The sequence below is a fragment of the Sorghum bicolor genome, chromosome 10 (genome assembly GCF_000003195.3).
Source record: "Sorghum bicolor cultivar BTx623 chromosome 10, Sorghum_bicolor_NCBIv3, whole genome shotgun sequence".
NCBI classification, from domain to species: Eukaryota; Viridiplantae; Streptophyta; class Magnoliopsida; order Poales; family Poaceae; genus Sorghum; species Sorghum bicolor.
In genome coordinates, this window is record NC_012879.2 from 55,186,887 (window position 1) to 55,202,852 (window position 15,966).

The following is a 15,966-nucleotide window of genomic DNA, read 5'->3' on the forward strand; positions in this document are numbered from 1 at the left end:
GGGAAAAATTTACCAAGCATTGTATAGCAATTATGTTATTTTTCAGTATTGCATCTGAAGAAATACTTGTGCAGTTTCAGAAACAGAAACTAAGCATTAAGCAACCTCTCATTCATGATTTGTCCAGGAGTGTTTAAGTTTTACAGTTTCTGTTGATAAGTGAAATAACTGAATCGGCTTTCACCATTTGTCATCTTACTTTGCCAATGTCACTGTGATCGTCCTGTGAGTTATAAGGAATTTTTCCTTTTTATTTTTTTCACAGACCAGACGTTAACTTTACTTGACTGTAACACAGCAATAGCGCCTTTAGGATGCTTGCGCCATGTCTTGATGATACTGATCTATCCATCCGTGTATGATCTCAACTTCTTGTCTCCTTTGTTCTATAACCCAGTCTGGATCATCCTTGGTTGCAGATCTCAGGTCCAAATGATGAGCCCCTGACCACCGTGATGACAAGTAGCTGTACATAAGTGAACAGCAAAAAATGCCACTAAGATCTTTTCATATTCTTCCAGAAGTTTTCATGCTCACCTTTCTCTGTGACAAGTGCGACGATGCTGGATGAGATGTCCTTGAGCACCCTGATTCCAACAGAATAGTGAACCATTACGTAGTACTCCAGCACATATGTTATCTGACAGACTGAAACCATGCTGATGAATCATCCAGAATGAGAGGACAGATGGACCTACCCGCCTCGACTCCATGGGTCTCGCAATCCGTTGGAGAAGATGATGTTGCTCCCAAACCTCTTCAGCACCTTATCAATTTTCTGCAGGAAGTTGTGCAGGTGCAACGCAGCACCAAATGAACAATTTAAATATATATACCAGCAATAGTTTCCACTGAGGGCTTATATATATGTACACCGAAACTCTGAAAGACGCTTACATATCCACCATATTCAGTGGTGATCCAATGTGGCCTGGGCCGAACCCCGTACAACTGGAAACAGGTATTGGACGTGTCCTCGTAACTGAAGGTATCCGGTGGGAACATGCTCTCGTTTGAGTCCGACATCGGCATGATCATCTCTGTGCAAGCCTACATACACATACACAGGAGTATGTCACAATCTCTGGTTGTCAGTGTTGTCACTAACATTCTACATTACTAGTTATCTTTCAGTTTTATATATTGCGTATACCTGCCACCCCCAGCCACTGAGGCCAAGAGAACTGGAGCTGTCGTCGTCATACTCTATCTGGTTGCAAGTCTGGTCTCCTGTGAAGTTATAATACAAGCTCGCCGCTGCGAACACCTTTTCCAGGATGTCCGCGTTTGCGGGGAACCCGTCGATGATCTTGCACATCTGGATAGATTTTCGTTAGAAATAACATGTTTAGTACAACAGAAGTGCAGTTTTTGTTCATGCAGACGGAGAGTTCGGTTTGGCAAATTTGTTGAAACGAGAGAAATGTTGGCAGAGTATGGGTAAAATGGAGAACCTCCTTGACGGGGTAGGCAGGCAAATTCTTCAGGAAATTGGCCGGTGTTGGATAGTCCACCATGGCAGTGTAGACGAATGCTGTCTGTAGCCAGCCTGCAATTGAATCAGCGTACTTCAAGGTCCTGAAATTCAGTGGAAAAATAATGTCATCTAGTATAGCAGACTGAAACATACACGGGCCCATCAACGGTGGTTCCATACGGGCTAGTAACTACACTGTCAACAGGGCAGGAATTGGATGTAGGATTAAATATAAAGTTGGTTTTCATTTATCCCAATTAAGCACTAAGGTTTCAATCTGAATTTAATGTATTTAGGTTATTTGCTGCTAACTGAAATGAACTTACTTGCAGGCTCTGAACAGTTTACTGAGCTCCAGGAGCCCTCTGTCATTGGCTCCCCTCTCATCGAGCACATCCCAGGTTGCCTTGATCACACTGAAGCAGTTCAAGCTCTCAGACTGCAAAATTAATTGGAAATCACAATCAGTGGTCAGTTCATGCTCTCAGACTGCGAAATTAATTCTGAGGTCAAAATCAGTTGATATCTAAAGAAGATGGCATTATTTAGCTTGAGACAAAGACTAACCTTACCATTGTCAATCAGACAAAAATGAGCCATTTGGTTTGCTTCTTTACATTATTAACGAATGGAATGCCGGCCATATATGACAGGATATTATTCTAAGAAACCAAAAAGAAAGAAAATAGTGTTTTTTACCACAGTACATTTGTCTAGAGTATAGTAATGATGTTGTCATTTATCACCATTAGTGCTCCTTTCTAAAATGGAAGTTGTTTTGGTTTTATCCTAATTCAAATTTATCTAACTTTAATCATATTTATAGAAAAATATATTAATATATCAATGGTACCAAATTAATGCACGATCAAGACATACATTTTGAAACAAAAAATAGTACCTTGTAGTCTTGTGAGATGGCATCACTGAAGCTGCTCCATGGTGTTATGTAGTCGAACTGCAGGATTGGTGCAGACGATGCCAGGGCCCCAATTGCGACATGGGGATACTTGAGCCTGAACCAAGAAGCCAGCACTGCAAACAAGCATTGGATCAGCCGATCAGACGCAACATAAATAAAAATGGGTGAGTTTAATTAGCTCATAATATGGACATACTTAGTTCACTGCACGGCCATCCACAGATAATTAAACTAATGGATTATTGCATGGTAATTATTTTTGGAAATGACTTACTGCCGCCATAGGAGCCGCCGAAAACCACTACGGGGGCGGTCTTAGCTGAGAGGTTCTGCTTAAGACTGGTGATGAGGATGGCGAAATCGGCGAGAGCCTGAGTTGACGTCAAGTAACCCAGTGTCTCCGCTGAGTTGTAGGAGTCATTTCCAAACGGCAGTGACTCCCCGTAGAACCGATGCTGATCATGGAGAAATGTTTGTCAAGCTTGATTATTTTTTTGAACAGGTCAGCAGGGGAGACCCCTACCTATTTTTTTTGCTTTTTCATTAAATGAAAGAATGAACTAAGCTTGATTATTTTCTTGGGTTAAAAGTACTTGTGCAGTCTTCAATGTATGTATTTATCATTTGGTTCCTTTATTCCTTAAATCCTACATGTTGATGAGGTTTTACAAGTATTTTCAAATACAAATATACACAAATTACTTGTACGTTTCCTTATTCCATAATAAAAGTTAGTGTTCGTAATTTTAAGATTTATTAACTGTCCTAAACAATGTGTTTTTCATAACCAAATAGAGTAGTATCTTATATAGTATCCTTCACTACTACAGATAGCTTTTCTAGAGGTTGTACATGGTTAATGATGCGTCTCTTATATCAGCGATTTCTAGAGACCTTTTTTCACACAAGTATGTGTGCGGCCGCCGAAGATCGAACTCATGAACTTAGACCTCGCACGTTGCCTCTTAACACTTTGACTCAAAGTTTCTTTTACCAACTAAGAGCATCTCCAGCAGGCTACCTAAACAGGCTACCTATCTTATATTTGAGTAGTTAAGGCTAAAAAATGCACTCCAACAGACTACCCTACCTAAATTTGTTGGCCCAACAAATTTCTCCTCCCACTACCTACATCTGTTGGGCCAACAGATCTCTCTACCTATTTTCTTCCGCGTGTTTCCTCGCAATGCTCGACTGTTTTCTTCCCCGCACCTTCCATCCGCCGCCGCCGAGGAGCGGCTTCCTCCCCAGCATCCCATCCCTCCCCGAAGGCCCTATCCGGCAACACCACCACCCCGCCGCGACGCGGCCTGCTCACGACGAAGCTTCACCGGCGCGACGTGGCTTGCTCCCAGCACGACGCGGCTTCCCGGCGGGTGGCCTCAACGGTGCTCACGACCTACTCCCGACGCTCGGCCTCACCGACGCTCGCGACCTGCTCCTGCGCTCGGCCTCACCGGCGCAGGTGGCCTACTCCTAGCACGCAGCCTACCCTCGGGCTTGTTCTCTTCCCTAGCGTGCGGCTATGGAGAAAAGACCAACGAAGAGGATGACTCGTGGGACCCGCCTGTCATTCTTAAGGATGGGTTTGGGTAGCTTGATTTTGGTAGTACTGCTGGAGTTGAGAGCAAAATATAGATAGTAGAAAAATTGGTGCCTACCTAAAAAGAATAGGTAGTCTGTTTTAGGTAGTACTGCTGGAGATATATTATTCACATATTTAAGACCATAGACGAAATCAAATTAAAGAAAACTTCTCCATCTATAGTCATTTGAAAAAATTTAAAAAATATATGAATAACAAAAATTATTAATCTAAAATATAAATTATATTAAATGATTTTAAATGAAAAGTCGTTAACTATAAATTTCTATATCTCTAGGTACTACAACTTTAGTTTAGGTTATTTCTCATCTGAGGTACTTCAAAAATAAAAAAACTAATTTTGAAAATCTAAAAATTAAAAGAGAATTTCCTAACACTAACGATTTTAAATGAAAAAGTAGCCAATTACAAAGTTGCTAATCCCTTCAAATACTATAACTTTAATTTACGTAGTTTCTCCATCCAAAGCCATTTGAAAAAAATTTAAAATTTGGTCTTAAATGATGTCAAATGAAAAAGTCATTAACTGCAAATTTGTAAATCTCTTCTAATACTACAACTTTTATAGACAATTTAACTTTATTCGTGTGTGTGTGTGTGTCTATATATATATATGATGCGCCTAATTTTAGAGCCAAGGAAAATTACCAACTGCCTCTAAAAATCTCTTTCTAGAGACAGCAAAATACCTAAGTTGCATATAGACATTTCTCCGTTTCTAGAGACGGCCGGAAAGTCTAGCTGCCTTTAAAATATAGAAAGCATTTCTGGCATTCGGTCCAAAATTAGAAAATTCTCCACTAGAAAAGCAAGCTAACGCACGGTTCAGACGAGCTGAGAAACTAGTGCTTGGTGATGCTAGATTAGTGTGGTTTTTCTGTGACTTTTCCTTCCCTTCTTTCAGCTTCTTTTGAAAAGCCTCGTGCAAGGAAATTGTCGGGTATGTAATAAAAAAAATATTACAATATTGAAAAAATACACACACAGTAGAATCAGCAACACGACAACCACTAAAAATAACAAGTTGTTCCCAAAGCCACCAAAACAGCTTCAACTTATCAGCATGGTTTATTAGTCATGGCAATGTTTTTCTATCACAACAAAAAAAACATCAGTCGACTTATCCATCGGTATCAGCCAGCAAAGTCCTTACATTGGGCGTGGAGATGGTCCCTAAGGCTATCTCCAACAACAAATACCCATATCAAAGACCCATTCTATGATTTGGGTTGTGCATAGAAAAGTGTAACCAACCCAAAACTCGGCTTCTCTAACAGCGTACGCAAAAATTTTCCTCAAACACCGTCCGATCTTCGGAGGAAAAAACGCCGCCCACCACCTACTTCTCGCCGCGCCGGCAGCTCCTTGCCGCGAACGCCTCCCCACCTTCCTCTCCCCTCCCTTCTCCCCCCTTCCATCACCTCAGGGAGCGGATGTGAAGCAATCAAATCGGAGCAAGCAGTCAGCCGTTCGCCCATCGCATGTCACGCCTCACCACGGCAGCTCGCCCCGCCGTGGGCAGGCCTCGCAGACCCGCCGCAGACCTGGCTTGCCGCGCCAGCGGGAGTGGGAGCGCCAGTGGTGGCCTTGGGCCTGGCTCGGGGCAGCGCGGGCCTGCATTGCGCAAAGGCGTAGGAGCATGTGGTCGTGCTGCGGCGGCACAGTGTGGGGCAGCGGCGGGGCATGCCAGCGAGCACCTCCCTCCCTTCGCCGTTCCCTCCCCTGCGGGCCCACAAATACCGGCGCTGGAGATTGTGTCTTCAGTGAGAGACAACGCATATATGCGTCGTGGTTTGACGGGTACGCAAAATGCCTCCTGCCTTTGCGTCATATGTTGGAGCCGCTAAGGCCCTATTTAGATTGGAGATGAAAATTTTTTGGATGTCACATCGGATATGTCGGAAGGGGTTTTTAGAAACTAATAAAAGAACAAATTACATAGCTCGTCAGGAAACTGCAAGACAAATCTATTAAGTATAATTAATCTGTCATTAGCATATGTGGGTTACTGTAGCACTTAAGGCTAATCATAAAGTGACTAGACTTAAAAGATTCGTCTCGTGATTTTCAACCGAACTGTGTAATTAGTTTATTTTTTTATGTATATTTAATTTTCTATGCATGTGTCCAAAGATTCGATGGGATGGATAAAAAAATTTTGGGTGGGAAACTAAACAGGGCCTAAGACATCCTGAATGACCCATTTTGGGTTTGCGTCGCCGTTTGGGTAATGTATTGGAGTCAGTCTAAGACACGATGTCTCCAAGGATATGTCAGGTCAGTGTTGACATCAGCAAAAGAATATGCCAGGTGAGTGTTATCGACAGTGAAAGATTTGTCTTGGGTAGATGTGAACCTGAAGATTTTTTTTTTAAGAGGTGACCTCTGCTTTTTAGAAAGCAAAAGCTGAAGATTTTTGACTGTATCATGTTTTCAGCATTCAAACACTGGACCAGCAATTCAAAAGGCTTGAAGAAAAAATGTTCATGCTAGCTGATTCATCTAAGATTACGACACTAGTAGTGGTTGCTAAGTAAGCAACCATGGTTACAAGCTGGTACGGTACCTCAATGAAGACGAGGAGGGCGCCGAACTTGGGCGCGATGTCGAACATGAAGCCGGTGTTGGTGGCGAACCACTCGATGTCGCCCTCGTTGCCGGTGTACACGAACAGCGGCCCGGCGCCGGCGGTGCCGTTGCCGCCGCTGGGCCTCCGCCAGAAGGTGTCGTTGACAAGGTACTTCTGACGGAAGACCATTGACGCGTTGGGCGTGAAGGTGAAGTGGTCCAGCTCCTGCGGGAAGTAGTGTGTCGTGAACGGCTGCGCCGTGCTGTTGGTGCCAGCATCGGCGGCGGCCGCGGTGACGAGCTTGGCGTCCGAGCTGCTCACTCGCTGCTGCTGCTGCTGCTGCCGAAGAGCCTGAAGATGCAGGGGAATGATTGGCGGGAAAGGATTGGGGATGCGGTGCGCTGAGGTTGATGCTGCTGAGAAGGCTGCCAGGAGCAGAAGCGGCAAGAAGGCGAGCACAGAAGGTGCCGCCATTGTTGGCTTGTTGCCTGCTAGCTCCTTCACTCTCGCCCTCTTTAGCACCACTCCTGCTGTGATCTAATAAAAACAACAAGGCGCGCGAAGAACAAGGAAGCTGCAACGAGGCTGCCGTGCTTTTTGGTAACTTCTGCCGATTCGCCTTGTTGGGGTTGTGTGTCTCATTGTCTGGCTTTGGCCTGGTGACACGAGCAAAGTTCTGAAATTGCAATGGCCAACATCTTTGCCCCAAGTTCCTGATTGCGACGCATAGCTTGAAGCGGGTTCATCCATATGGATATCAGCTACCTCAATCACACTATCTAAGGGCCTATTTGGCTACTGTTGGTATCGTCCGTCACGTCAAAAGTTTGGACACATGCATGAAGTACTAAAAGTAAATTATTTAAGAAACTAAAAACACAGCTAGAGAATAATTTGTTTAACGATTGAGCCTAATTAATCCATGATTGGACACTAATTGTCAAATAAAACAAAAATGCTATCGTATCTGTTAAACTTTAATAACTTCAACCAAACACGTCTTAAATATCTATTTGGTATCCACCTATTTTTTTTACTATCCATATTCACTACCGGAATCTGACTCTTTGCCGAGTGTCTAGTGGTTTGCCAAGTGTTTTTTTTCAGGCACTCGGCAAAGAGCTTCTTTGCCAAGTGCTAAAGAAAAAACGCTCGGCAAAAAAAAACACTCGGCAAAGAGGATTCTTTGCCGAGTGTCAAAAAAAACACTCGGTAAAGACCTTCTTTGCCGAGTGTTTTTTTTTACACTCGGTAAAAAACCCTCTTTGCCGAGTGTTTTTTTTGACACTCGGCAAAGACCCTCTTTGCCGAGTGCGAAAAAGAAACACTCGGCAAAGAAAATTTCAAATCAAAATTTGAAGCCCTAAACAAATTCAAATCAAAAAGTTTTGAACTACAAAGTTGTATAACTTCTCAAGATCTATAATCTTTATTTTGGCCATTTCTTCATTTGGTAAAGTGAAAATAAATTTGTTCACAAATTTTATCTCTCTCTTATAGTTCCTAGAACTACAAGAGAGATATATAATATTTAAGAAAATATTAGAATTGCCATGTTAGATGAGCAAATGATCAAACTACCAAAATAAACTTTATAGATTTTGACAAGTTATGAAATTTTATAGTTGACATTTTTTCATTTGAGTTCATCTTATCATTTAAAACTGCGTCTTTATTTAAAAATTTTTAATTTTGATTTTCTGAAATTACCTCTGATGAAAAAACTGACTAGATAAACTTGTAGGTCTCAAAAAGTCATGAAACTTTGTAGTTGATAACTTTTTGATTTGAAATCATGTTGTCATGCAAAAACTACGTTTAAATTTCTCAAATTTGAAATTCAAATTTTGTAAACGACCTCGGATAGAGAAACTTCCTAAATGAAAGTTATAGATCTAAAAAAGTTATGAAACTTTGTAGTTGACAACTTTTTGATTTGAAATCGTTTAGAGGCTCAAATAATCAATTTACATATGATTTAGTATGATATATGAGGAACCAAAACGTAATGTAATCACAAACTGATGGTGTAGTGCAGTGGTGAAGGAGGGAGCTTGGTTCCAATCCTGCTCGCGGCATATTTGTGGATTTTGTAGAAAAAAAGCTGAAAAAACGTGGAGGGGTGCGCTGGCGGGTGCTAGCCGATGGGCAGCCCTTCTCAAAAAAAAAGTTTCTATTTTTTCGGCTTTTTTTATTTTTTTTCTTTGCCGAGTGTCGGCACTCGGCAAAGCCTTTGCCGAGTGCCCGATAAAAACCACTCGGCAAAGACCTCTTTGCCGGCCAGAATTTTGCCGTGTGCTCTTTGCCGAGTGTGGCACTCGGCAAAGGCTTTGCCGAGTGTATTTGGGCCTTAACACTCGGCAAAGCGCCTGTCTCCCGTAGTGATTTTGCTTTAAACTCCAGCATCACTACCTAAAACCGACTACCTAAATTCATTTACGGAGTGAATGACATGTGGGGCTGTGTTGTCATCCTCTCCCTCTTATTTATCTATGCCGGCGAGGAGATGTGCCTGTGCCCACGCTGTGTGCCTGTGCCGGGGAAGGCCACTGTGGGGAGGTACGTTGGGGAGGAGGAGCCGCATAGAACAGAGAGGAGCGTGAACCTCATAGCCATGGCAGGGAGGGGCGCTGCCATGCATCCGCGTTTGGGCCTGCATGCCGTGCCGGTGGACGCACACCATGCCGGGGCCGCTGGCAGCACTAGAGCAGGGGAAGGTTGTGCCTGGAGGCCGGTGGAGGTGTGGCCATCGTCGTGGAGGCTGGTGGAGGCGCAACCGTCGTTGTGGAGGCCGGATCCGCCGCGGTCAGGCGGAGGTCACTGTGGGAAGCCGCCTCCTACCGGTGCCAGGGTAAAGGGGAGGCAGTGCGCTCAGGGAAAGGGAAGCCGCCGGTGTAACAACCCAGAAATTCTCATAAAATACCAAAAATACCACCTGAAATTTTTTTCTAAAAATAACCCTTACTTGGTGAATTCAAACTAGGAAAAACACCCTGTAGGTGCACAAGTAGAGCCTATTTAATTGTTGAGCATATGCATATTTAATTTAACGTGTGATTTGGCTTTTATTGATTTTAAGTAATGAGTAATAAAATCAACAACCTTTATTTAATTAATGAATTCTCTTCTAAAGCCGACCCTTGGCTTGTGCCCATGAGAACCCTAGACCCCTAGAGAACACCCCTTAAGGGCGTATACAAGTTGGTAACTAGTATATGCAATTAGGGAACCAAGGTATAGATAGAAGACTTAGCAGAAAATGGAAATAGGATTTAGGCTGGGGCTGGGAAAATTAGAAAAGCAGTTTTGGCCCAAGCTCAGCTTGCGGCCCAACTCGCCGCACAGCTCGCGCGCGGCCCAGCGCTGCCCCGCCCGCGCATGCAGCCAGGCCCAGCCACCGCGCGCGGCCCAACAGCCGCACCGCAGCCCAGCGCTCGCCAGCGCCGCGCACCGCCAAGCACGGTAGCGCCCAAATCCCCCACCTCGCGCGGCTGACAGGCGGGCCCCGCCTGTCATCCCCCACCTCACCCTTGCCTCCTCTGCTTCCCCCCCCCCCCCCGACACGCCTTGCCATGGTGACGCCACCGCGCCCCATTTTGACCGGACAAGCGCGGAATTGGAAGGCGCCAGCACGCTCGCAACCACCCCGCGGCCCCAAGCCCTAGCCTAGGGAGCACTTATGCCCTACGCGTGTCCCGATCGCACTCCCGCCGTCCGCCGCGACACCATGGACGAGATTGGCTATAAAAGCCAATCCCCGAGCCCTAGCGCACCCCGTCCGACCCGCCGCCACGCAGCGGCATAGCCTCACGCAGCGAGCACAGCAGGCAGAGGGAGCAGTGCAGAGGAGGAGAAAGAACCGAGCGCCGGAGTCGCTCGGGCACCGGAGAAGGAGGTCGCCGCCGCCATCTCCATCCTCTTCCCCGCGACGGTCATCACGACACCGCGAACCTTCGGCACGGCATCAGCTCACCACCGCCTCGCCAACCTTCAACCCCGCCACCACCGGTGAGTCGCTATCCCCGCAGCGTCCACTGCCGAGACGGCGCGAGCGCCGCCGTGCGCGGTCTCCGTGGGTACAACCCCCCCCCCGACGCTGGCACAAACACGCCCTGGGTAGAGCCAAGGTGCCTCCTTTCGCGCGCCCCGCGCTCGCCCCGCACCCACGCAGCGTATGCACCTAGCGCGACGCGACGCCCACGCCCGAGCGGGCACGCTCGCGGCCGCGGTCGCCGCGAGCACGAACACTCACGGCGCACACCCCGTTCCGGCCTAAGAGCAATACTAGAGGACCCAGGGACCCAGTCGGCAAGTTCGCCACGCCCTGGAACGTATGGCGCGCACACTTTTAGCTAGAAGAAGGCACGAGAGAGCCGGAGCCGAGGCACGGCCGCGCGTCTGCCATGGACGGCCCCGCCTCGACGCAGAGCGCCCCGTTTCGCCGCTGTCTGCAAGGTGAGATAGAGAAGGGCACCACGCGAAGTCGTGCGGCGGAGAAGGAAGCCGGTGCGCTGCCGAGAGTGGAAGGAAGGAGGCGCTGCGCGAGGGAGGGGGTCGCCGGAGCGTCGCGCTGCCCATCGGCGCCGTGGGAGAGGGGAGCAGGGGGAAAAGAGGGGGAGAGAACCTCCTGGCTGCACCCGGTGCGCCGTGGACCGAAGAAGAGGAGAGAGAGGGTGGACCAGGTCCACCAAGACCCAGCCAACGGACCACTGACCCCGCCGTGCACCCGCAGCCGGCCGTGCACCCACGCACCCGCTTCCTGGCCGCTGGGCCGAGCCCAGCGCCAAGCCGAGGCCCAGGAACGCCAACAGCAGCGAGCAGGCCTCCGCCAACAGGCCGTCCTGGCCCGTCCCGCCAGCCCGCGACCATTTCCCCCCCTGGCCGCTGAGTTGGGCCGAAATAAGGCCCAAACCACAGAACCAGCTTCCTGCTTCTTTTTCTTTTCTTTTCCCAAAACTATGACTTGCATAAATCATTTAAACCCCCAAATGATTTCCGAAAAATATAAACCAAGTGTCCAAATTCTTCTAAAAACAAGCTCTACGTCTTAGGCTTATTTATGAGTGCATTTGGTCCTTTCGATTCTTCCATTTGATTTTTTGTGATATCTATAGGAGTCGCTTATCATGACTATATGTCTCGTTTGACAGACCTGTAGGAGCCGACGACTGAGGAGTACGACCCCGACTACACTGAGGAGCTCGAGGACGACTTGCCAGGTGCCACGTCCCACCCAACCTCTTAGAATCCTATTAGTCATGCCATGAATGTAGAAGCTAGCGCTTTACTTTTATGCAATATTCTGAGATAGGATGCATGGTAGAAATGCTTGTGAGCCGTTACCTTGTCGCAACCTACTACCTTTGCTTACCCGCAGTTAGGATAGAAGCTTGCATCTTACTACTGGTACTCTACTCTGCATTATATCTGTGATGTGATGCTTGGTGGACAGTTGTTGTTTGGATAAGGCATGGATTGCCGATTCTGGAAATTGGGGAGATCTTGGCGTGTGTCTTGGGTGTGTGGTGAGGGTTGAGTCGACCGAGCATGAATGTACGACGAGTCTTGGGACGAGTCTTGCCGGGGGATGCTACCTGGGCGTTCCCCAAGAGAGATGCCTGTGGCGGGCACACGTGACAGGGAGAGGTCCCGGAGTGGAGTGTCTTCGTGGGACGAAGCGCCGGGATGGGAGGTGTTGTTTAGCACGGGGTGACCGGGTGTTCCGTTGAGCGGAGCATCGGCCGACCCCACGTGAAGTTGTCATGTTCGGTCCCCCTAAGGACTCATGAGTTCTGGGAACCGGTTCGTAGGAATCCTTACACCCTCACTCGCCTTCATGGGAGGGGGACGGATGTACGACCAGCTAGGGCGGTGCCACTACTACTAGGTTGTTAGCGGATAGTGTAGGGAGGTACGGGCATGGGACCCACACCCTCCTAAGACAGCGTAGTGACCCTGGGGGCCCGGTACTACGTCTCACAGTCTCAGCATGCCGGTGGTACTCCGGCATGGCCCCAGTTCTGAGTGGTAGGGTGGCATCATGTTTAGTTGGAAGGCAGCCCGACATCAGCCTAGACGATGTACAGCATCGATGATGGTGATCTTGTGGGTGGTGTAAACCTCTGCAGAGTTTCTGGTTGATCGATCGATACATAGGCCGTTCGCGGCTATGGACCTTTCCTATGTTTCCGCTTCACTTGACTAGAGAGAGGAGTCCTTTCTATCTTTCCCTGGGTTTGTGTTGGATCCGGCGATGGCCGCTGAGGTAAGGTACGAGCGGGAGTCGTCCTTGCCGCCTAGAGAGTGAGAGTGTGGTGAGATGTGTGAGCTGGGATGGGAGAAAGTGTGAAAGGAGTTGGATTAAAAGTTGACTTATTATTATAAAATTTGGACTTATTCGCATAGAAAACTACAGCCATAAATTAGGCCTTTTGATACATCCCCTTGCATTCAACCTACCACAAAGCTTCGCAAAAAGCATAGGGTGGGAGCCAGTGGCCAGTACAAATCGTATTGATACTTTGGCAGCAGGTTCTGAGCCTGAGTACGACTACGCGGGCGACGATTAGGAGGAGTAGCCGTCTCATCCTACGCTCAAGTTTGGAGGATCCGGAGTTTACGCCTTCGCTATCTACCCGATGCCGTTTCGCATGTTGTGTGTGTGAGTGTGATTCCGCCAAGTGGCGATGTAATAATGAGTAAACCCCTCTTGTACTCTCTTTTGTTCGTGTATGACTTGTATAACAGCTGAAATTCGGGTATTTCGAATTGACTCCTTCGCGCGTTAATTCGTTTTACAGTTCGAATCTAGGGATTTCCCTTCGTGGAAATCTAGATCGTTTCAGCTGGAGAGGAGGTGTGCGGGCGTGGAGTCGGATGGTTCCAGTGCATCGTGAGGAGAGAGAGAGAGAGGAAGAAAAGGAATAGGTAGGTAGATTTGTCGGCCCAACAGATATAGGTAGTGGGAGGGGGGATTTGTTGGGTTAACAAAAGTAGGTAGTCTGCTGGAGCATGTTTTCCGGCCTCCACTATCAAAATATAGAACTATCAAAATATAGGATAGTGAGTTTAGATACTTGGGTAAATGTATACGGTACTTATAATAGCGCAGGGGCATTTTCACCGTGCCAACATTCTTGGAGGTTCTAAATTTATTTTTACTTTAACTACTCAATGACACGTGAAATCTGGTCTTATATGTCACTGACAGAAGCCAATAGTAAATTGCACATGAAGTGGTGGCATAGATGATTCCTCTCTTGATCCCAAATAGAAGGTGTAACCAACTAACCAAATGGTTTCAAAGGCCAATAAATATATTGTATTTTAATTCTCTATCTTAATACTAATATTATTGCATTGATATGCGTGTGTCTATAGAGAGCATACTTTATATTATTATTTGAACTTATATCATTACTATTTGATTGAAGGCCCTAAACGAGTCTCTAAGTTATCCTAGACATAAAAAAATAAGAGTAAAGTGCACAAGCGTTCTTAAACTTATCTCGTGATGTTATATATTCATGTTTTCAAACTCTCAAAATGCATTTCTAGGTGCCGAACTTGTCGTGGGGTGTCATCTAGGCCCAAAACTCTCAAAATTTTATTCTTACGTCCTTGAACTTATTAGCTCTACATGTCATCTAGGTCCAAACAAGCTCTAACCAACCCACATATTGGTCTCTCGCACTCCATCTACATGCTCTCGCTCTCTCTTCTATCTCCATGTCCATGCTCTACCCCCTCTTTGTGTTCCAATCTATCATAGTCGATAACTCACCATCCTCAACTCATGCCTTCAACATCCTACACATCAAAAGGCTCCATGACGTCATTAGTAATGGCAGTGGCACGGGCAAAACTAATGCTCCTTAGACGAAAGAGATAGGTGAATAATCACTTTGTCATTAAGTTCCTACCTTCGTCATAATGAGGTGTGGATGTAACCATTGTGTCATGTAGCATCATGATGCGGTGTAGAACAGCTCTATTTGGACCTAATTGACACACTATGAGAAGTTTGAGAAAAGTCATGACTGAAATTACTGTTGGTTGATTTATTATAAGAGAAAAACATTATTGTTTGATAGAAAAACGGCTGAAAAGAAAAGAGAACAGGCTCACAAAAAATAAGTTTGAGGGCATAAAAATACTATTCGAAGGTATGAGGCCTCGATGACACGCAAAGACAAGTTTGAGGACCTAAAATACATTTTAAGAGTTTGGGGACTTAGTTGATAGCCCGAGACAAGTTCAGAGACCGCCCGTGTATTTTACTCAAAAAATAAAAATTCTAGAAATTAAAAAATAAGATATTCCCTCCATTCTAAATTATAAGACATTTTTGCTTTTCTAGATAGATTATTTTTGCTATGCACTTAAATATACACGGCCTCTAAATACATTGTAAAAATAATATATTTGAAAATTCAAAATATTTTATAATTTGGAATGAAGAGAGTACATATGACCACCAGTTTGGTGGATTATAATAGTAATCATAATTGTAGCCATTCAATATGTTCTGTTTCTAAAAATTATCCATCACTGTAATTAGCCACCTAAATCGGCATCTTAATTGGCCTATGTATAACTTAGACATAAATTTGTATGTATTGTCATGGTTTAGTATTCCTAAAAAATGTTTGATTAATGAAAAGCATAACATGTACACTAAAGATGTATTTTAAATTGCCTAATAATCCTTGATAACAAATTAGGCTAGTTGTTACATTAGAAAATCCTATGCATTTTGATTGGGACGTTATAGTGTATCTGCATTAATAGTTTAATTTTAAGCACTCCGTTTTTTTCAAAGAAGTATACTACTACATTCATATTCATAATTCTGCGAGTGTAGTAACTAATAATGATGGTTAGGAGCTAGAATCCATTTTCTTATGAAATATAATAAGATAGTTTTCAATAAGGGGTACAATAAACCTTAAGTTTCAACTTTATATGCAGACAAAAAATGCAGTAGCTAACGAGATCAAATTGGAAAACCAAAATCTAGTTGTATTAATCACAACAGACAAGCTGCAAAAAGATCAAATGACTCAAGTTAAGGTTTCAAATAAACACATACTAAATATACACAATAGTGAGATGCAAATGTGAGACTACAAAATGCAGTTGGTACAGTAATTGTTAATCAAATTTAATCACAACCTCATAGGGAACATAAAGTATTTATATACGTATTCTGTTTGGAAATGAACAAACAGATGGATTATAAAAGGCTGAGCAAAGAGAAGATCAGTCCAATTTGGATTCATGTGACATCTCTGCTTCTCCTTCCTCCTTCCTCCTCGCTGTCATTGATGTAGTCATCTCCCTCCTCGCCCTCTTCCTGGACATCAGAGAGATCAAGGCCGTCAAACAAGTCG

The 15,966-nt window shown here is 45.4% G+C and overlaps 1 protein-coding gene across 1 annotated transcript; it reads right to left on the reverse strand.

The window, feature by feature from the left end:
• LOC8069336 (lysosomal Pro-X carboxypeptidase) lies at positions 1–7,309 on the reverse strand. Its single transcript, XM_021449002.1, has 10 exons — positions 6,572–7,309; positions 2,674–2,854; positions 2,379–2,512; positions 1,804–1,916; positions 1,455–1,578; positions 1,154–1,318; positions 898–1,050; positions 699–778; positions 538–587; positions 1–443 (listed from the first exon to the last, which is right to left on the reverse strand). The coding sequence occupies exons 1-10, from the start codon at positions 7,046–7,048 to the stop codon at positions 310–312; spliced, it is 1,611 nt and encodes a 536-aa protein (XP_021304677.1). The 5' UTR covers positions 7,049–7,309; the 3' UTR covers positions 1–309.